This window comes from Rattus norvegicus, chromosome 1, assembly GCF_036323735.1.
Source record: "Rattus norvegicus strain BN/NHsdMcwi chromosome 1, GRCr8, whole genome shotgun sequence".
NCBI lineage: Eukaryota > Metazoa > Chordata > Mammalia > Rodentia > Muridae > Rattus > Rattus norvegicus.
Window position 1 is genome coordinate 244,829,083 of NC_086019.1, and position 17,050 is coordinate 244,846,132.

Genomic DNA, 17,050 nt, shown 5'->3' on the forward strand with positions numbered 1-17,050 from the left:
ACTCTTGCACTCCTCCATGCTGAGGTCATCTGGCACTGGAGACAAGAGTTTCAAACTGTCTGTTGTTCTATGACCCTGCTGTGTCCAGTCCTTCCTGGAACATCTGATTTGAAGGGTTAACCTATGTTTCAGAGAATGTGTTTCCATGAGACACACAGTGCTCTGCTGATGGATTATGTTGACCTGAAACCATTTGCTTTCTGAACTTCTCTTAAGTGAGAAGTTGTGTTGTAAGGCTAGAGTTCCCACTGGTCTCTAATGGGTCCTTTTGTAAGAAATGTTCTCACCAAAAGGAGAACGCCCCATAGAGCTGTCTTTATACACATTGCAGAAAGTTTGTCCTTTTCCAGTTGGCCCCAACTCCTTCCACAGCTCACAGCTGTTCAGGTGAGATACAAACTGGATTCCTGTTGCCTGCATCCCCTGCGTCTCATTTGGTCACGTGGGCATCAGAACCATGCTACATGTGCGTATAGGAAGAAGATATGCCTCAGCTTTCTGTGGCGTATCTGCTTAGAGTCATGCACCAAAACTAACCTCTCATCCCAAGTTAATTCTATAAAAACTTCTCTTTATCCTCTGAGCATTCTACCCATTAATTTGGCTCTCTTCTCTTCATTGCCGTTGTCCGATGCTGTGGTCTAAGGATACCACTGCAATATGCAGTTGGGGTATCGAGCACACTGTTCTGTATGCTGTACTTTATTAACAAAACCCAAACCGCAGGGCATGGTGGCACATACTTATAATCCTGGTACTTGGGAGGCTCAGGCAGGAGGATTGCTACAAGTTCAAGGCCATCTTAGGCTACATAGTGAGAGCCCTCCAATGTTTTAAAAAACAACTGCAAAGAAGCCCAAACTAGGCTTTCGTATTGGCCAGCATGTACTTTGAAATAGCCAAAGCTATGGCATTCTAAAATCCAGTTTTGACAGGACTGGGAGGCTGGCACAATCTACAACATGAGGGCCTCAGTTCTTATTGCCAGCACCCCTGGGGGAAGCTGGGCACAGTGGTACACATCTGCAGTCCCAGCTAGGAACCAGAGACAGGTGGATCCTGCTGCTCATTTTGCAGCCAGACTAGCAGAATCAGTGAGCTCCAAGTTTCCTGAGAAACCATGTCTTGGAGAACAAAGTGGAAAGAGTGTGTGTGTGTGTGTGTGTGTGTGTGTGTGTGTGTGTGTGTGTGTGTGTGTGTGTGTTGTACTGTGTGGAAGTCAAAGAAAGAAAAACTCATGGGAATTAGTTCTGTCTTTTCCCCCATGCCCAAGATCAGCCTCAAGTTGCCAGGCATGGTGGCAAGTGCCTTTACCATTGAGCCATCTCTCCAGCCTCACTGAAACTTTTAAATCAAGACTTGATGGGATCTATATCAAGAAAAGTTCAGCTTAATGTCATGGAAATAAGCTGGATCCGGAGAGAGGCTGAAGTCAGAGAGAAGTGCTAAAAGACTTAATTAAGCTTTTCCTTTTCAAAGATAAATCGAACCCTGTATTAGAAAGTGGAAATACAAACTTGAGAAAATCGATTGCAGGCGTTTTGAAAGGGGGAGATATATAAAATTAGTGAATTAGTTGAATGTGATTGGATTAAGATGACTAGAGTCAGAGACACAGTGAAGAGACCTACAGAATACATCTTATGATTAAAGGAGGGTGTGAAGGGAGAAGAAAGGAGATGCTTAGGCACACAGGGTAGATTAATGAAATTCTGTGTCCCCCATGGAAGGTTTTTTTGTTTTTTTTTTTTTTCTTTTTCTTTTTTTCGGAGCTGGGACCAAACCCAGGGCCTTGCGCTTGCTAGGCAAGCGCTCTACCACTGAGCTAAATCCCCAACCCCTTCCCCATGGAAGGTTTATGAAGGTTGCATAGTGATGTGCTCATGGTGAAAGCCTGCGAATGCTTATTTGTTGAAGAGAGAAACAAAGACTAAACCAGGACACCTCTATCTGCCAGCCACTTATGGAGTCCCACCTTGTAAAGAGTTAAGGCCACCAGGTCATGCTGCACTTCAAATCCGGACATTTAACTCTTTAATGTAAACATACCTGATGATTATTCCTTTTTGAAAACCTGATATATTGCAGAACTGTAGACAAATGACCTTTTACTCTTCTGAGCTAAACAACCAGGGTTTCTTTGTTTCCTTGTGGGATCAATTTCTCCTATTCGATCATTTTTCTTTGGAACTTGTTCTAGCTTTTTTTTTAAACTACCTTTTGTGGCAATCCTGCATCAAACCTGATTTTTAAATGTTCAGATCCAAGAGCTTGGAACTGCCTGTGGACTTTTGAAGAACTTCTGTGTGTTTGGAGTACTTTCCTCCCTCTTTTTAGAGGTCTTACCAGCCCAGGCTGGCTCCACTTTCAGTTCCAGTTTGGACTCTGCCATTTGACTATCAAGATGCCTCAGAATTCCCCCCACAACACAGGCTTCAGAGTTTAGGATTTCCCAGATAATCCTACTAAGAATGAGAGTCCAGAAATTGTCCGGCAAATGGAGAGTGCAGAGCGCTGGGGCCATCTGTTAACTGACCCCTTCATATTTAGGAGGTGCTTGGCACTTAGAAGATACAGCACTAAACAAGATGGAATCGTGGCATCCTTACCCCAGCGAGGAGTCAGTAACTTCATTGACGAATATTTAAAACTGTTGAATTCTATAAAAGTAGTTGATACTTTCAGAAAACAGACACATTTATGAGTGAAATCTCATGGAGTGTCAAGCAGGGTCAGTGCATGTCTGGTGGGCATGCTTGCCCATCTTGATCATAACCACAGAACCAGTATAACTCCATGTTTAGAAAAGGAGGAGAGTGGGAACGTGTACGTGGGGACTGCAGAGCTGAGTGCCTCCGAGCCACGTCGAGTGGCTGAACCTGTTACAGAACAGGATACATTTCTTCTTGATTGAGGCTGGTTCGCCCTGCTTGTCACAGTGCTAATCCTGATTCCGCACGTTTATTAGTGTGTTATGCCTCAGTGTAGGTACCATGCAGATAGAAGCATACTGAAGAAAAGATATATTCTCTTACTGGATTGTTAGAAGAGTGTCTCAGAAGTCCTTTGCAGTACTGACAAAATGCAGGATATGACCAAAGCATCCGGGAACCAGATTCTACTCCATATTTAAAATAATCCAGACTAGATATAGAATATATTTGTAATATGTTTTAGATTTAGATTATATATTCATATTTTCATACATTCTATATATACTTCTTAGGATGTTATGATCTACTAAGAGTTTAATATCTCAGATACATAGGTATTAGGAAAGCACTGTTTCAATCTGGGCAGTGGTGGGGCAGGCCTTTAATCCCAGCCCTCAAGAAGCAGAGACAGGCAGATCTCTGAGTTTGGGCCAGCCTGGTCTACAGAGGGAGTTCCAGGACTATAGTTCCAGAGCCACACAGAGAAACTCTTAACTTGAAAACTACCCTTCCCAAAAGAAGAAAGATAAAGAGAAGAAAAGGAAGGAAGGAGAGAAAGAAGAAAAGGAGGGAGGGAGGAAGGGAGGGAGGGAGGGAGGGAGGGAGGAGGAGGAAAAAGAAAGCACTGGAGCAGATCGCTGGCACCTCGTTCTCTGTACTGAATATTGAATGCAGGGCTCTGTGTTTGCTCAGCAAGTGCTTTACGCTGAGCTGCACCCTGGCCTTTTCTGCCCTGAGACAGTGTCTCACTCAATTGTCATGCTGACCTCAAACTCTTAGACCCTTTGCTGGGATTACAGGTGTGCCAGCCTGGTGGCCAGCTGGACATCTGTTTTAATGGTTTAGTCATTGGGGCATGGATAAATCTCCAGGCCGTTCATCATTTTGGATAAAGGCTTAGCACCTAAAAGCTAAACAGAAAAAGCAAACAAACAAAGCCCCCCAGCAGCAGAAATCTTTGTATATTTTTGGTTTTTCTGATGGAGGCCACGGTCTTATGGCCTGACTTTAACCTTGGTGGAGATCCTCGTATCCAGATAAGGGTACTGAGAGAAAGTCATGGACTGGTGTAAGCAGACCACTGAACGCTGCTGCATTGTTTGGGTGCCAGATTTCTCCCACACTTACTAGCGCTCCAAATGTTGACTGAGTGTCTCGCTTAGGTTTACTTCCAAGAAGTGGAGAAGACTAGATATCATCACTGTGTCAAATGGAATGATAAGTATCGTTACGGCTTCCATCTCTCTGCTGCCAACCATTTGTCAGAGACAAGAATGCTAACTCCTGATAACACACGGCAGCTTCTGTATTAGGGAAACCACTAGATGGTGCCATTACTCACTCCTTATGATGCATCCACACAGGTATTTGGCCTATCCAAATTTGAGTTCAAATCAGCTATTTTAATTTCAGCTTTACCAAAAAGTGCACATTTGTGCATGAACATGTATGCACACATGCAAATAAGTAGATAAAATGTAAAAAGACGTTTTCATAAAACTTGACAATTTTTTTTAAAGAGAAAGGGAATAAAAACTGGGGTTGACAAGTTGACCTGCAAATTGTCCTCTGATTTACATGCATGCACACCCATCACACATGCATACACATAGAGACACACATGTACTAATAATGAATGTAAAAATAAAGTCAGGTTAGAGGCAGCAAAGATTGTATTTGGGTTGTGTTCTTTTTTACTTTTTGTTTTTAGTTTAGTTTTGTTTTAGACAGTTTCTTTGCATAGCCCTGCCCATCCTGGAACTCAACCCATAGACCAGGCTGGCCCGGGATTCAAAAGATCCCAAATGCTGACTGGTGTGCCATCAGCTTCTGGTTTAAGATTATGAAATGAGATATTTAGAATAGCCTTCAGTTTTTTAACGCTAAAAAGCTACATTAAATACTTTTGGAAGGCCAGAATCATTGTACACATTAAAACACCCTGACAGGCGTGACTGAGGAACAAAGATGACCCTGCAGTAGGGAACAACACTGATGGTTGTCATTACTAAATGATTGCTTGAGGGCAAACAAGGGACCCCTCAGCTATGACAATCTGGCTGAGCCGAGGAGCTCGACCACATCAGGGATTTCCAAGTGTTTTATGGGTCATGAGTCATGATGGCCAAGAACTGTGCAGTACTGCGTACTCCTCCGCTCAGCATACATTTGTTATTTCCTGTACACCAGGCACAGGATATCTAAAGGTTAAAAAATCTTTGCTTCCCAGGAATTTTCTGTTCAATGGAAGAACTCAAAATTTTAGTTTTGTTGAAGAGTGCATTAGAAATATCCTCTTACCCACTGTTATTCGATGTCTATACCCAGCGTGGGATAGGATTTGTGTGTACACCACCCAGTAGCCACATGTGGCTACTGAATTTAAGTTAGGGTGGAATAAAACGGTCTATTCTGTACTATGTTTAAAGACCATTTCCATCATCCCGGGAGCTTCTGTTGGAGCTTCTGTTGGATCACGTTTTTGTAGACCTAATCAACAATCTGGGTAATATGTTAACTGCAGGTTGAATTTATTGCTTGTTTCTTTTCTCTCTGTTCATGTATTGAACTCTCATCGAATGTTTATTACTTAGGTGGTAGGAATTAGGAAAGAGAGTGTGATTCTATCACTGGGGAGTTCCTGGTTTCATGGGAGAACCTAGACAAATAAGCAGTGAGAGGGCAGCAGAGTGGGCAGTGTGGTGGGATTCACACAGGAAGCTATGGTAAAAACACGGAGGAAACCACTTTCAACATGCAGGGATAATGGGTGGCTTCCCCGGAAGGTGATGATTGAATTGAAGGCTAAGTAAGAGTTACACCGGTGGAAGGAAGACTGCTCCAGGCAGGAGGATCAAAGGCATTCTGAGAAGAGCCTGGTGTGTGCAGGGAGGCCTGGGCAACCTTGTTTGGAACGAGTTTAAGAAAAGTCTTAAGAGATGAGGCCAGAGAAGTAGGCAAAGGCCACTCGTAAAAGACCTTAGTCTTGTCTTACTGTGAGGGTGGCGGTGAACCATTAAAGAATGCTAAACTTTGAAATGCCCAAGTAACAATTACATCTGACATAAACCACACTGGAATCAGAGGGAAGAGAAGCAGCCAAGAGAGCAGATGGGAGTGTTTGGTAATCCAAGCAAGGAATGCTGATAGCTTGAGCTGAGAGAGCGGTGGCCGAGACTCTGGAGGGACTGCAAGGTGACTGTGTTTGTGCTCTAAAGAAACAAAAGTATGAAGCTGCCAGTCAAATGGAGTGGTCTGTTATCACCAATGTTCTCTGTGCTGTACTATTTGAGTCTGCTAACTCACCTTCTACCTCTAAGAAATATTTGAGGAAAAAGACTTGAAAGTTAAACCATCTTTTATTCCTAAGAAGTATTCGAGGGAAAAGCCCAGAGAGTTATAAACCGCCGGCATGCTTTGTCTATATTTGTTAAATTCCCCTGAGAAAAGGAGACTGTGGTGAGAGGCTGAATACTTGGTCAGACTCTGGATCAATGGATCAGGCGGCAGGCGCCCCCTCTACTGTGTGGTCCTGGGCACTCATTTCACTCTTAACTTTCCTGTGCTACAAAAGGAAGAGCTGGGCAGCTTTAACCTGCACTGACTATGGGTATTCATGGTGGGTGTCACTTTGCCTGAAGACTTGACTTTACAAGCTACCGTCCATGTGTCCTGCTTGCCAAAATCAGTTGTTATAATGATCAAAGCAGATGGCATATGGGAAAGTGTTTTATGAACTGTAAAATGCTATACAAATTTATGATATTATAATTTCAACGCTAAGCTTTCGGCTTAATGCCAAGCCAGTGAACTTTTAACTGTCATGTCTTAAGCAGGAATTGAAGGGGAAGAAACATAACAGATTCATTATTTTTTTCTTTTTAACTTCTGGTGCCAGGAATTTTATCAGGGCCTTGTACACCCCAGAAAAAGGCTCCACCACTGGTCTAATTCCCCTGTCCCGATTGCTTTCAGTATGGAAAAGTTCTGAAGCCAGAAACGGTGGCACACACCCATGATCCCCACTTCTGGGAGGCTGAGGCAGAAGGACCACAAGTTTGAGAACTCAGCATCTTACGATTGCAAGCATAATCGAAATCGAGCTGCTTTCTGTGCCTCATGGGTAAAATTAATGTGATTTACAGGAAGCCACTATGTGATCCTAGGCATTTTTTTTTTAAATTAGAAGATGCTCTTTTTTTTAAAGGATTTTTATTTTGGGGACCGTGCAAGAGTATTTCCTCTGCATGCATGCATATATGTGCACTGTGTACGTGCCTGGGGTCAGACTCCTGGAGTTGGAGCTTCAGATGATTGTGAGACACCGTGTGAGTGCTGTGAACTGAACCTTGGTCCTCTGCAAGAAGGACAAGTGTTCCTAACCTGTGGGCCATCTCTTACACTCTTCGAAGACCTTTATTTTTAAGAGGCTATTACAACGTATCTTATCATTCTTCAATTAAAATCTCATAGGAAGAGAAACTCCGTTATCTGGGACATAAAAAGGAACAGTGGCACTGCCACGGTGTACGGCGCAGGCTGGAAGGTGGCGCTGACAGGAGTTTTTATGCTGTCAAGTAGGAAGTGGCGAGAGCTTACTATCAAAACTGCCCTTCTGGTACCAGAGGGCCCAAGAAAGATGTTTCAAGCATCTGTTTCATATCTTCACCTGGACCCTGGCAGAGGACCAGGAGGTGTTCGTGTTGGGGGAGTGATGGCACCTCTTGGTTAATTATATCCAAAAACTACACATCATGGGCTTTAACACCCGTTCACTAACCAGGTCCACTGCACTGCAGTACACCCAGTCGTGGGAGGCTGAGGCTGGAAGATCACTTGAACACACAGATGTGAGCCCAGTATGGACAATATATGGCAGCACTATCTGGGGGGACAGGGGAGGAGGTGGGAGAGAGAGTAGGGAGAGAAAGAGGAAGAGGGAGGAGGAGGGGGTAGGAGGAGATGACAGAAAGAAATGAAAGAAGGAAGGAGGGAAAAAAGAAAGGAAAGGAAATAGGGCACACGGGTGTGGGTAAGAAGGACAGGGACACAGAGAGAGAGAGAGAGAGAGAGAGAGAGAGAGAGAGAGAGAGAGAGAGACACTGACAGAGAGAGACAGAGAGACAGACTGACAGAGAGACAGAGAGGCAGAGAGACTCAGGTGAGCCATGACTTGTGGGAGAGGTCCTTGTCTGTACTGTGCTTACCCTTACTGAGAGCCTAGCCTGCAGTTGTTCAGCTGAGAGAATAAACCAGACAATTCTGAATTTTTTTACAAAGAGAAAAAAAGATTGTAGTGCTACTCTAGGGAATTATGAAAAAAATGGTAGTTTATTCAAAACAGTAAAGGAAAGATGAATACATTCTGGCTTTTCTAAATTCTTTTCGTTCTCTCTGATAGCTTTAACATCAATCCTCAGTCCTTGCTCTCTCCCTCGCCTCTTGTTACCGTTTTGTTCCTCCAGCTGTTAACTCAGCTGACCATTTCCTCTTCCTTTTTTCTTCTCATTTTCAAGAACTCACTCAGGCCTCCTGCTTCAGCCCCCTAAGCAGTTAGGCTGTCAGGATTAAAATTCTTACAGTACAAAGATTATTGAAAAATACCTTGAATTTAAGAAAAAAATCTTAGGATGTTCTTTCACTTTGAAAAAAAAAATGACCAAGCGACATGTGCAAATGTTCTCGAATTCGCCCAGACGTTGCTGGTTAGACGTTGTTGGTGAGACGTTGTTCCTGTGATCCGCGCGAGAAGCTGACTTCTTACCGTGGGACCTGCTGCCCTGTTGTTAGCTAGACATGAGATTTCTAGAGTGTTTGCGGTATAACTGAGCAGATGTTTTGAACTGCATTGACACCCATGGCATTGGTAGTTCAAAGTGCTTCTGTAATCACTCACCCAAGGCCACAAAGAGTCAAAAAAGTTTACTTTGATTGAAGTATATTAGTACCCCAGAACCCTGTGTAGGGTATCCCTTCTACATGTATTTTGGTTAAAGGTTACAGATTAAATGGCAGGCTAGAAGTTTAAAATTATTAGATTAGTTGTGGTAATGGGTACAGAGAGCATATTCAGTCTAAATGGAAAGTTGTAAGTGGTCTTCATTTGAAGCAGTTTTATATAAATATTACAGTACGTGTGTAATGAGCAGAAATGCAGTGATCGTATACTTACATATTTTTCAATCTTGTTCTAATTCCTTTTTATTTTCTAAAATTTTACATATTAGTGTTTGCCAGCTCTGAGCCTGTGCCAGGATTCCAAGGGGACACCCTGCAGCTGGCCTTCATTGACCTCAGACAGGTAAGCTGTGACGATGGTCCCCACTCAGTCTCTCCTGCCTTTTATCATTTTGTCCTTAATGTACCAGAACGCTTGTTTCCTCGGAAAAACAAGCCTTTAGAAGACGCTTCTTCTGATGACTGCATACTCGGCAGTCTCTGAACTCTCATTCACATGGTTTCTCAACTCTGGAGTATCCCCACAAGGAGATGTAATTTATTCATTTCTTGGAAATATTTCTTAATAATTTCATGGTTATACATAAAAATAAGTAGTAGTAACATCATTGTTACCACTCAAATTAAATGCAAATTAATTATTACTTGAAAGTCACCCCTTGTTTAACATTTTATTAATGGTAATGTCTATAAATTTTGTGTGTTACCAGAAAAAGATTTTAAAAAGACAGTTATTCCTTCTTATGTTTTTTCCTCTGGTTCTAAGTCTAGTAACAAATGTGAACTCATCTTTCTGCCTCTTATTCAGTTTTCAATTTTGACATTTCTGGTCTGTTCTTTATTTTCTTTCCTTTTTCTATCTCCTTTGTGTTTTTTCTTCTTAGTCCTCTCTTCCTCTTTCTTCTCCTTTTTCTTTTTCTTTCTTAATCCTAGGATTAAAGAGCTTAGTCAGGCTGGGGAGTCTGAGGGTGTGGAGTGCCCTTGGAGGGGGCAGGAGTGCTGGACTGACAGACCGCTGTCCTTGTCAGGGGACATATGGAGACTGAACTAAAACAAAGGCACTGTGCATTAACAGTGCCACTCCTTCAGGGATGGAGGTGACCCATGGCAAAGCTCCACTCTTGTTATGAACGGCCCCTACCACACTGATGTTTGCAGTAAGACCTATTTGAGCATTTCAGGTTCTGGTTTCAATGAATGTTTGTGGTTAGAGCTCTTTTTTGCTCTTTCTGTACAGAGTGAAGCAAGTACCTGTTAATGCCTGTGTGTTCATTATTTGGTAAGCAAGTGCGATTTAGGTAGATACAGAATAGTGTGAGGTAATTCTGTACTGTGGAGTTTAAGGGTTCTTGGGAGAAGATTCACTTACCTAAGACTCTGAGTCCTGTGGAAGTGAGCACTACCTCAAGTTAGGGTTACAAGGACCGAGAGAGCACTTCCCTAAAGCACTAAATTTCCCTGCAGACAGTGGTGTTAGGTCTTATGCTAACAAGGACCATCTTCTGGGCAATGTGACTCTATAGTCAGCTGTGCTAAGTGAGAAGGGTAGCAGACAACCAGGAAGTTAGGCTCAGCTTCTGCTCCTGTGGACCAGGGGACATTCTACAGCAGTAGGTCCTCTTGAAAGACTTCTGTCGCTTACGTCTGTTCTCTGAGAAAGAAGATCTAATGTGGAAATCTGAGTCTGTAGCAGGTTGGAAATAGGTTTCACTGTGTGTTCATGTCTCTGGTAGGTTAAGACCACTTATTTGCTAGGTAAGCTTCTGTGTTGGAAGGACACAAATGTTCTCCAACCCAGAGGATATGACCCAAGGGTAAGTCCCCTAAATGTGAATAATCTGTTCACAGAGATTTTCTGTTTCATCTGAATTTAGATGGGGTTAACTAGTTTATACATTAACTAGTTTGTAGCATTATGAATAAGACCACACAGCTTATGGAGCTGAAGATAGATTGTCCCGAAGGGGATGAGGATGGAGCTTAACTGGTAGCTGAGGTCCTAGGTTTAAGAAACATACAACAACAACCAGGCAAGGGAGAGGTGATCTGCGCCTGTAACCTTAGCTAGAGCCTGGCTCAACAACAAACTCTACAGAGCCCTCTACGAACTAAAGCACCGCTAACAAAAGCAGTGTTGCTGCCCAGCACACTGCCCTCTGCTGTGTTACGCAAACTTGCTCCGTTCATTTGTATATATTTGACCCCAGTTACCTCCTTCTTTCAAAGAGTCATTTTTGACATCATAGAAGACCACTTTATAAGGAATGTAGCTCCCTAGGGGATTGCATTATCAAAGTATACTTCAAATATTAACATCAGAGTCATGGTTGAATATGCTCGCTAAATATGTTCACCTAGAAGACATTAAGTCCTGGTTGGCTTCCCCCTTTAAATGTAAGCTGCTTGAGAGATGTTTGAGTGGATTTTAGATATAAAAATACATAACCACGAAACCTGTGTGTGTAGGGAGTGGCTGAGCTCCACTCCAGGGAGAGCTGTGAAGCAGGAAACACCACTACGCCACTTGGTGCTAATGTGTGGCAGGAGAGATGAGTGGAGAGGGAGCTCCAGTGAGCTCGTTTATCTTGTTCATTCTTTCCTAGTCTCAAAAGGGACTTACATTTTGTTCTCTACTAATGTTGAAATTTAGTGATTTACTATTTCCTATACTTTTGTACTCTAAAATGAAAGAAACAACGAATTCTTGCTTTTGGCGTCTCTGATATTCAGCATATGTTAAATTTTATGAGTTGAGTGACTGAGATTTAATCAATTCAAGAAGGTAGCTATATTTCACTGTATTTGCTTTTAAATTAATTTATAAAAATCAATTTGCAGTCATATTATAAAATGTATGAGGATTGGCAAAAACCCAAAATAGGTCTTGAAAATGAAAGTCTTCCATGAGCTGATCCACGTTCATCCTGCCCGATGTTATTGATTATTTAAATACAGATGCCTTAAAGTCTTGATAGTGCTTTCATGTAGGACCTCACAAATAAATATTATAGTATTTTACATTTTTGTGAAGGAGTTTGTCAGCAAACATAAAGAGGTACAAGCACCTTTGTATGCATCTTAGTTGAGTTTCAGCACTTCTTCTTCTCCCCCTCTGGTCTGTGATCCGTTTCTGTCTTAATAGGGTGGCTGACAGTTCTTTTCAAGTGTGCTTAGAAAGGCAAGGAGCTCTTTTCATAGTGTGTATAAGGGGTCGTGCTTCTGGGTCTTAGCTTGAATTTGATACTGCTTCATGAATTGCTGGGTATGAAAGATTAGGAAGTAGGTCCAATGGTCACGTTTTACCTGCCCACCCGGACTTTGCCCTGAGGTCAAACTCCTGATCTTTGCTGCGCTGAGTGGAGGAGTTGATGACAAGTGGGAGTTGATGCAGAAGGAAAGTTAAACCGAATCAAAGCTGAGGGCAAGAGAGCCGGGGCTCAGTGAGAGGTGCAGTTAAGAGACAGAGCATCAGGCATGCCCTCCACTGAGGGAAAGGAAATAGCTGACCAGCCAGTGAAAAGGCTTTATCATCCTGCCAGTCACAGACTTGCTAATGGAAGCCAGTTATCTCAACAACATCTTAAGACCCATGAGCCTAACCGACAATGTGGGGGATTAGTGGTCCTGGTGCTGCCATGGGGGTGTGCAGCCCCAGTCAATTTAAACAAGCCATTTAAACACAATTTGTACCTGTAGTTTTCTTACAAATAAAAGTTGTCATCTTCCTGTCTGAAATTAAGACACAATATGAATGGTATTTTATATACTTATAGAGCTCACCCCTTTTTCTCCCCAAAGGCCTTGATTTAAAAAAAAAAATCAAGTGAACTTAAATATGTGACATTCTTTTGACATTATACATAAGCTTCAAGATTTGAAAGCCACTTTACTGTATGATTCTGTGTCTAATATATAGTACCGAGAGGTAACCCTTTCTTAGCAATATTTTACTAAGTATCACTGGAAAATGTAGTCATAGGAGGTAGCTAAGATTGTATTTTAATCACAAAAACTTTAAACATTTCCCACTTTGATGAAAAAGTTTAAAATGTTCTGTGCATACTTCTCACAGTTGAGGATCCCTGGCTTCCCTGATCCTGGAATTAAATCTTATTTAATGGGTGCCATATAACTTTGTGGTCGCTTCCTTTGATGGTGTGACATATCTCCTGGAGACAATATGTGCAGTTTTAAAGTGGTTGGAAGGTAGAACAGGAAGATGGGGTTATAGCTAACAAAACGATCTCTTGTCCCCCCAAAATGCCTTTGACAGTATTTCCTAAAGTGTCTTCCTGGAAATGTTAATGTCTTATGATGAAAAATATTTCTTCAAAAAAGATTTCCAAGCCTGTGGTAGAACTCCGTTGTAGAACATTTCCTCAGATGGACGAGGCCCTAGGCTGGGCACCAGCACTGGGAAAGAGAAAAGCTCAAGAGGCCCGAGAAACACTTTATCCTTTAATTACTCCTTTAGAGACTAGCTTTGGCACATTAGAATTTTTTTTTTTTTTTTGGTTCTTTTTTTTCGGAGCTGGGGACCGAACCCAGGGCCTTGCGCTTCCTAGGTAAGCGCTCTACCACTGAGCTAAATCCCCAGCCCCGGCACATTAGAATTTTAAAGATAAAAATTCTACAGCAACCTAGCATTTTCTAAGCACTTCACAGAACTTTTGCCTTGCTCATTTTGGGATGTATTACATAAAACATCTATGGGAATTCTGTCTTAAGGATCATTCTGGGGATGTCTGTCTCTGATTGGGGCCAACATATTTTTAAACTAATGACTTTGACAGAAATATGAACTAAGATTTATGTTCCATAAAGCTAAATGAGTTACTGTGATGACAGACTCCGAGCGCTCAGAGCCTTGGAGCCCCCGAAAGAATACAGGCCATTGTCATTGTTTTTGTTGCCACCACAGGTAGATGGGAAGTCCCTATGCTGAATGTGCCCGTCACATTCTTTGGTTGCAGCACACAGAGAAATCAGGCTGGAACTGAGCTAGTAGCCTCCTTCCCGCTGGCTCCCTTCTTAGCCCTTGAAGGTGCTGTGTCTGTGGGCTATTGGGGAAGAAAGGTTCTCAACTGTTCTCTCTATCTGTGAACCCTGTGAGCTACAGTACCAACCTTCCAGGCAAGAAGGTGTCCTCTGGTGCAGTAGTGGCAAGACCATTTGGTGAGGAGGGGTGGTGAACTGGCTGGTTTTGTGTGTCAGCTTGACACAAGCTGGAGTTATCACAGAGAAAGGAGCCTCCCTTGAGGAAACGCCTCCATGAGACCCAGCTGTAAGGCATTTTCTCAGTGATCAAGGGGAGGACCCAGCCATCCCCGTGCTGACAGTCCTGGGTTCTATAAGAGAGCAAACTGAGCAAGCCAGGGGAAGCAAGCCAGTAAGAAACATCCCTCCGTGACCTCTGCATCAGCTCCTGCTTCCTGGCCTGCTTGAGGTCCAGTCCTGACTTCCTTTGGTGATGAACAGCAATGTGGAAGTGTAAGCTGAATAAACCCTTTCCTCCCCAGCTTGCTTCTCGGTCATGATGTTTTATGCAGGAATAGAAAGCTGACTAAGACAGGCAGTAACTAATCACTTCTTATTTGGAGTTTTGGCTGCTTCTCCAGAGGACCTGGGTTTAATTCTCAGCATCTACATGGTTGTTCACTTGTAACTCCAATTTCATGGTCTACAGGGCTCATGGCCTCTGTAGATAGCTGAGGATCACATTTTAATGACACACATTAAAAAAAAAAACAAACCAAAAAGCATAAAAAAACTTTAAAAATTTGCCATTTTGATGAAAACATTAAAAATTTCCAGCCCATATGGCTTCTGAGCACATTTCTCACAATAAATTGAATGCCTGTGACTTATCCCTGTGTTTCAGAAGAGGGTATCAGACCCCTGAACCTTTTTATTAGTTTAAAATATTGAATTATTATTATCAAATGTGTGTTTCTGTACTATTAGTCAGACATGCCATTTTCTTCTCTAAATACTTTCCAGGCCGTAATGATTATGATTTTCTTTATCTGCTCTAAGATTGGGTCCTGTTTTCAAATACTTGGTTTGGCACAACAAGGGAAAGGGCTAAGTGTTGCTTTGAATCATGTTTCAAGGGATTTCGGAGGGAATACGAATTGTGTAAAATATATCTAGATCTCTTAGCCTCTTCTTATTTTTACTAGTATTGGTCTTTTGCCTGCATATATGTATGTGCACCACATACATGCCTGATGCCCACCAAGGCCAGACAAGGGCATTGAACCCCTGAAACTGGACTCAAGATGGTTGTGAGTTGCCATGTAGGTTCTGAGAATCAAACCCAGGTCCTCTGGAAGAGCGACTGATGCTTTAACCTCTGAGCCATCTCACCAGATCCTAACAGCATCTTTTCAAATGTTAAGTCGTCTGAGTTAAAGTATCTGTTACTGTGATAAAGCACCGTGACCAAAGGCAGCTTGGGGAGGAAAGTGTTTTACCCACACTTCCCACCACAGTCCATCATTGAAGGAAGTCAGGGCAGGGACTCAAACAGGGCAGGAACCTGGAGGGAGGAGCTGATACGAAGGCCAGGGAGGGGTGCTATTTACTGGCTTGCTCCTCGTGGCTTTTTCAGCCTGCTTTCCTATAGCTCCCAGGATCACCAGCCCAGGGGTGGCACCACCCATAGTAAGCTGGGCCCTCCTATGTCAATCATTAGTCAGGAAAGTACACCCAGGCTTGCTCAACTGGTGGGGGCATTTCCTCAACCGAGGGTCTCACTTTTAAATGACTCTAGCGTGTATAAAATCTCATAAATCTAAGCAGCACAGAAAGACAGTCTATATCCTGGAAAACAGACTTTCCTAGTGTGACTTTTTCATGTCATGAGTGAAGGCTTGACCCCCGCTCCTCACTCACTCGCTTGGCAGTTGTGACCCTTCTCTCTCAAACCAATGTCATTTCTGATGCTACTTACCTTTGGTCTGATTTTGAACTTTGTATGTGTGAGACTGTATGATGTCACTTTTGATTCCCTCTGTCAGTGTTGTGTGTGTACAGTGTGTGCATTGCTGTCATGGGCAGCTGTGGTTTATTCATTCTCTTTGCTGTTCAGTTTTTCCTTGTGCAGAGACATCTACCAATCCATACATTCTACTATTGGCAGGCCTATGAATTGATTCCATACTGGCTTTTGTGAATAGTGCTGCAGATAGATACGTTGTTTTGTAGGTTGTGCACATATACACACGTTTCTGTGGAGGCGTTTGTCTAGGAGGTACTGAGCCAGGGAGTGCACAGATGTCAATAGTTTCAGTGGGGACTGGAGAGAGGTTTTCTTAAGCAGTTGTGCTAGTTTATGCCAGCCAGTGGCACAGAAGTCACTCACTTATTCATCATCACTTGATACCATCTGCTGCTTCCTCTCTAACCACTCCCAGGACTGCACAGATACACCACCAAATTCTTCTCAGAGCCAGCATTGTACTGATATTGTGCTGGCTGGTTTTATGTCAGCTTGGCTCAAGCTGCTGTCATCTCTGAAAGGAGGGAACCCCAAGTGAGAAAAATGCCTCTATAGGATCAGGCTACAGGCAAGCCCTTAGAGCATTTCTTAGTGATTAATATGAGAGGGTTCAGTCCACTGTGGGTGGTACCATCCCCTGGGCTGATGGTCCTGGGTTCTGTGAGAAAGCCATGAAGAGCAAGCCACTATCAGCACCTCCATGGCCTCACCTCAGTTCCTGCCTCCAGGTTCCTGCCCTGTTTGAGTTCCTGCCCTGACTGCCTTTGATGATGAACTATGATCTGAAAATACAAGCAACTTGCTTTTTGTTACAGTGTTTCATTATAGCAATAGAAATCCTAACTAAGATTCCAAAATTAGGTGAGGACATAACAAAAAAGAAAAAGAAAGAATGTATAGACCAGTTTTCCTGATAAACATAGATGTAAATTTTTCTGATATAATACGTGAATATTGAATTTAAACACATATTATTAGGATCATATATACCATGAACAAAATAGTTTCCTTCCAGGGATACAAGCTTGGTCCACCATTAATAAACTTATAATTTAGCATATAAATAGACTCAAGGGCAGAAAGCATATGAGTATCTCAATTATTAAAGAAGAAGCCTTTAACAAAGTTCAACATTGATTCATGATAAAATAAAAAC

The 17,050-nt window shown here is 42.6% G+C and overlaps 1 protein-coding gene across 2 annotated transcripts in view; it reads left to right on the top strand.

Annotated features, from left to right (window-relative positions):
* The window catches only part of Exoc6 (exocyst complex component 6), a 143,180-nt gene that overhangs the window by 101,999 nt on the left and 24,131 nt on the right, over window positions 1–17,050 (top strand). For both annotated transcript variants that reach the window (NM_019277.2, XM_039088459.2), the window contains 1 exon segment: window positions 9,161–9,234. In NM_019277.2, the coding sequence (NP_062150.2) occupies window positions 9,161–9,234 (74 nt within the window).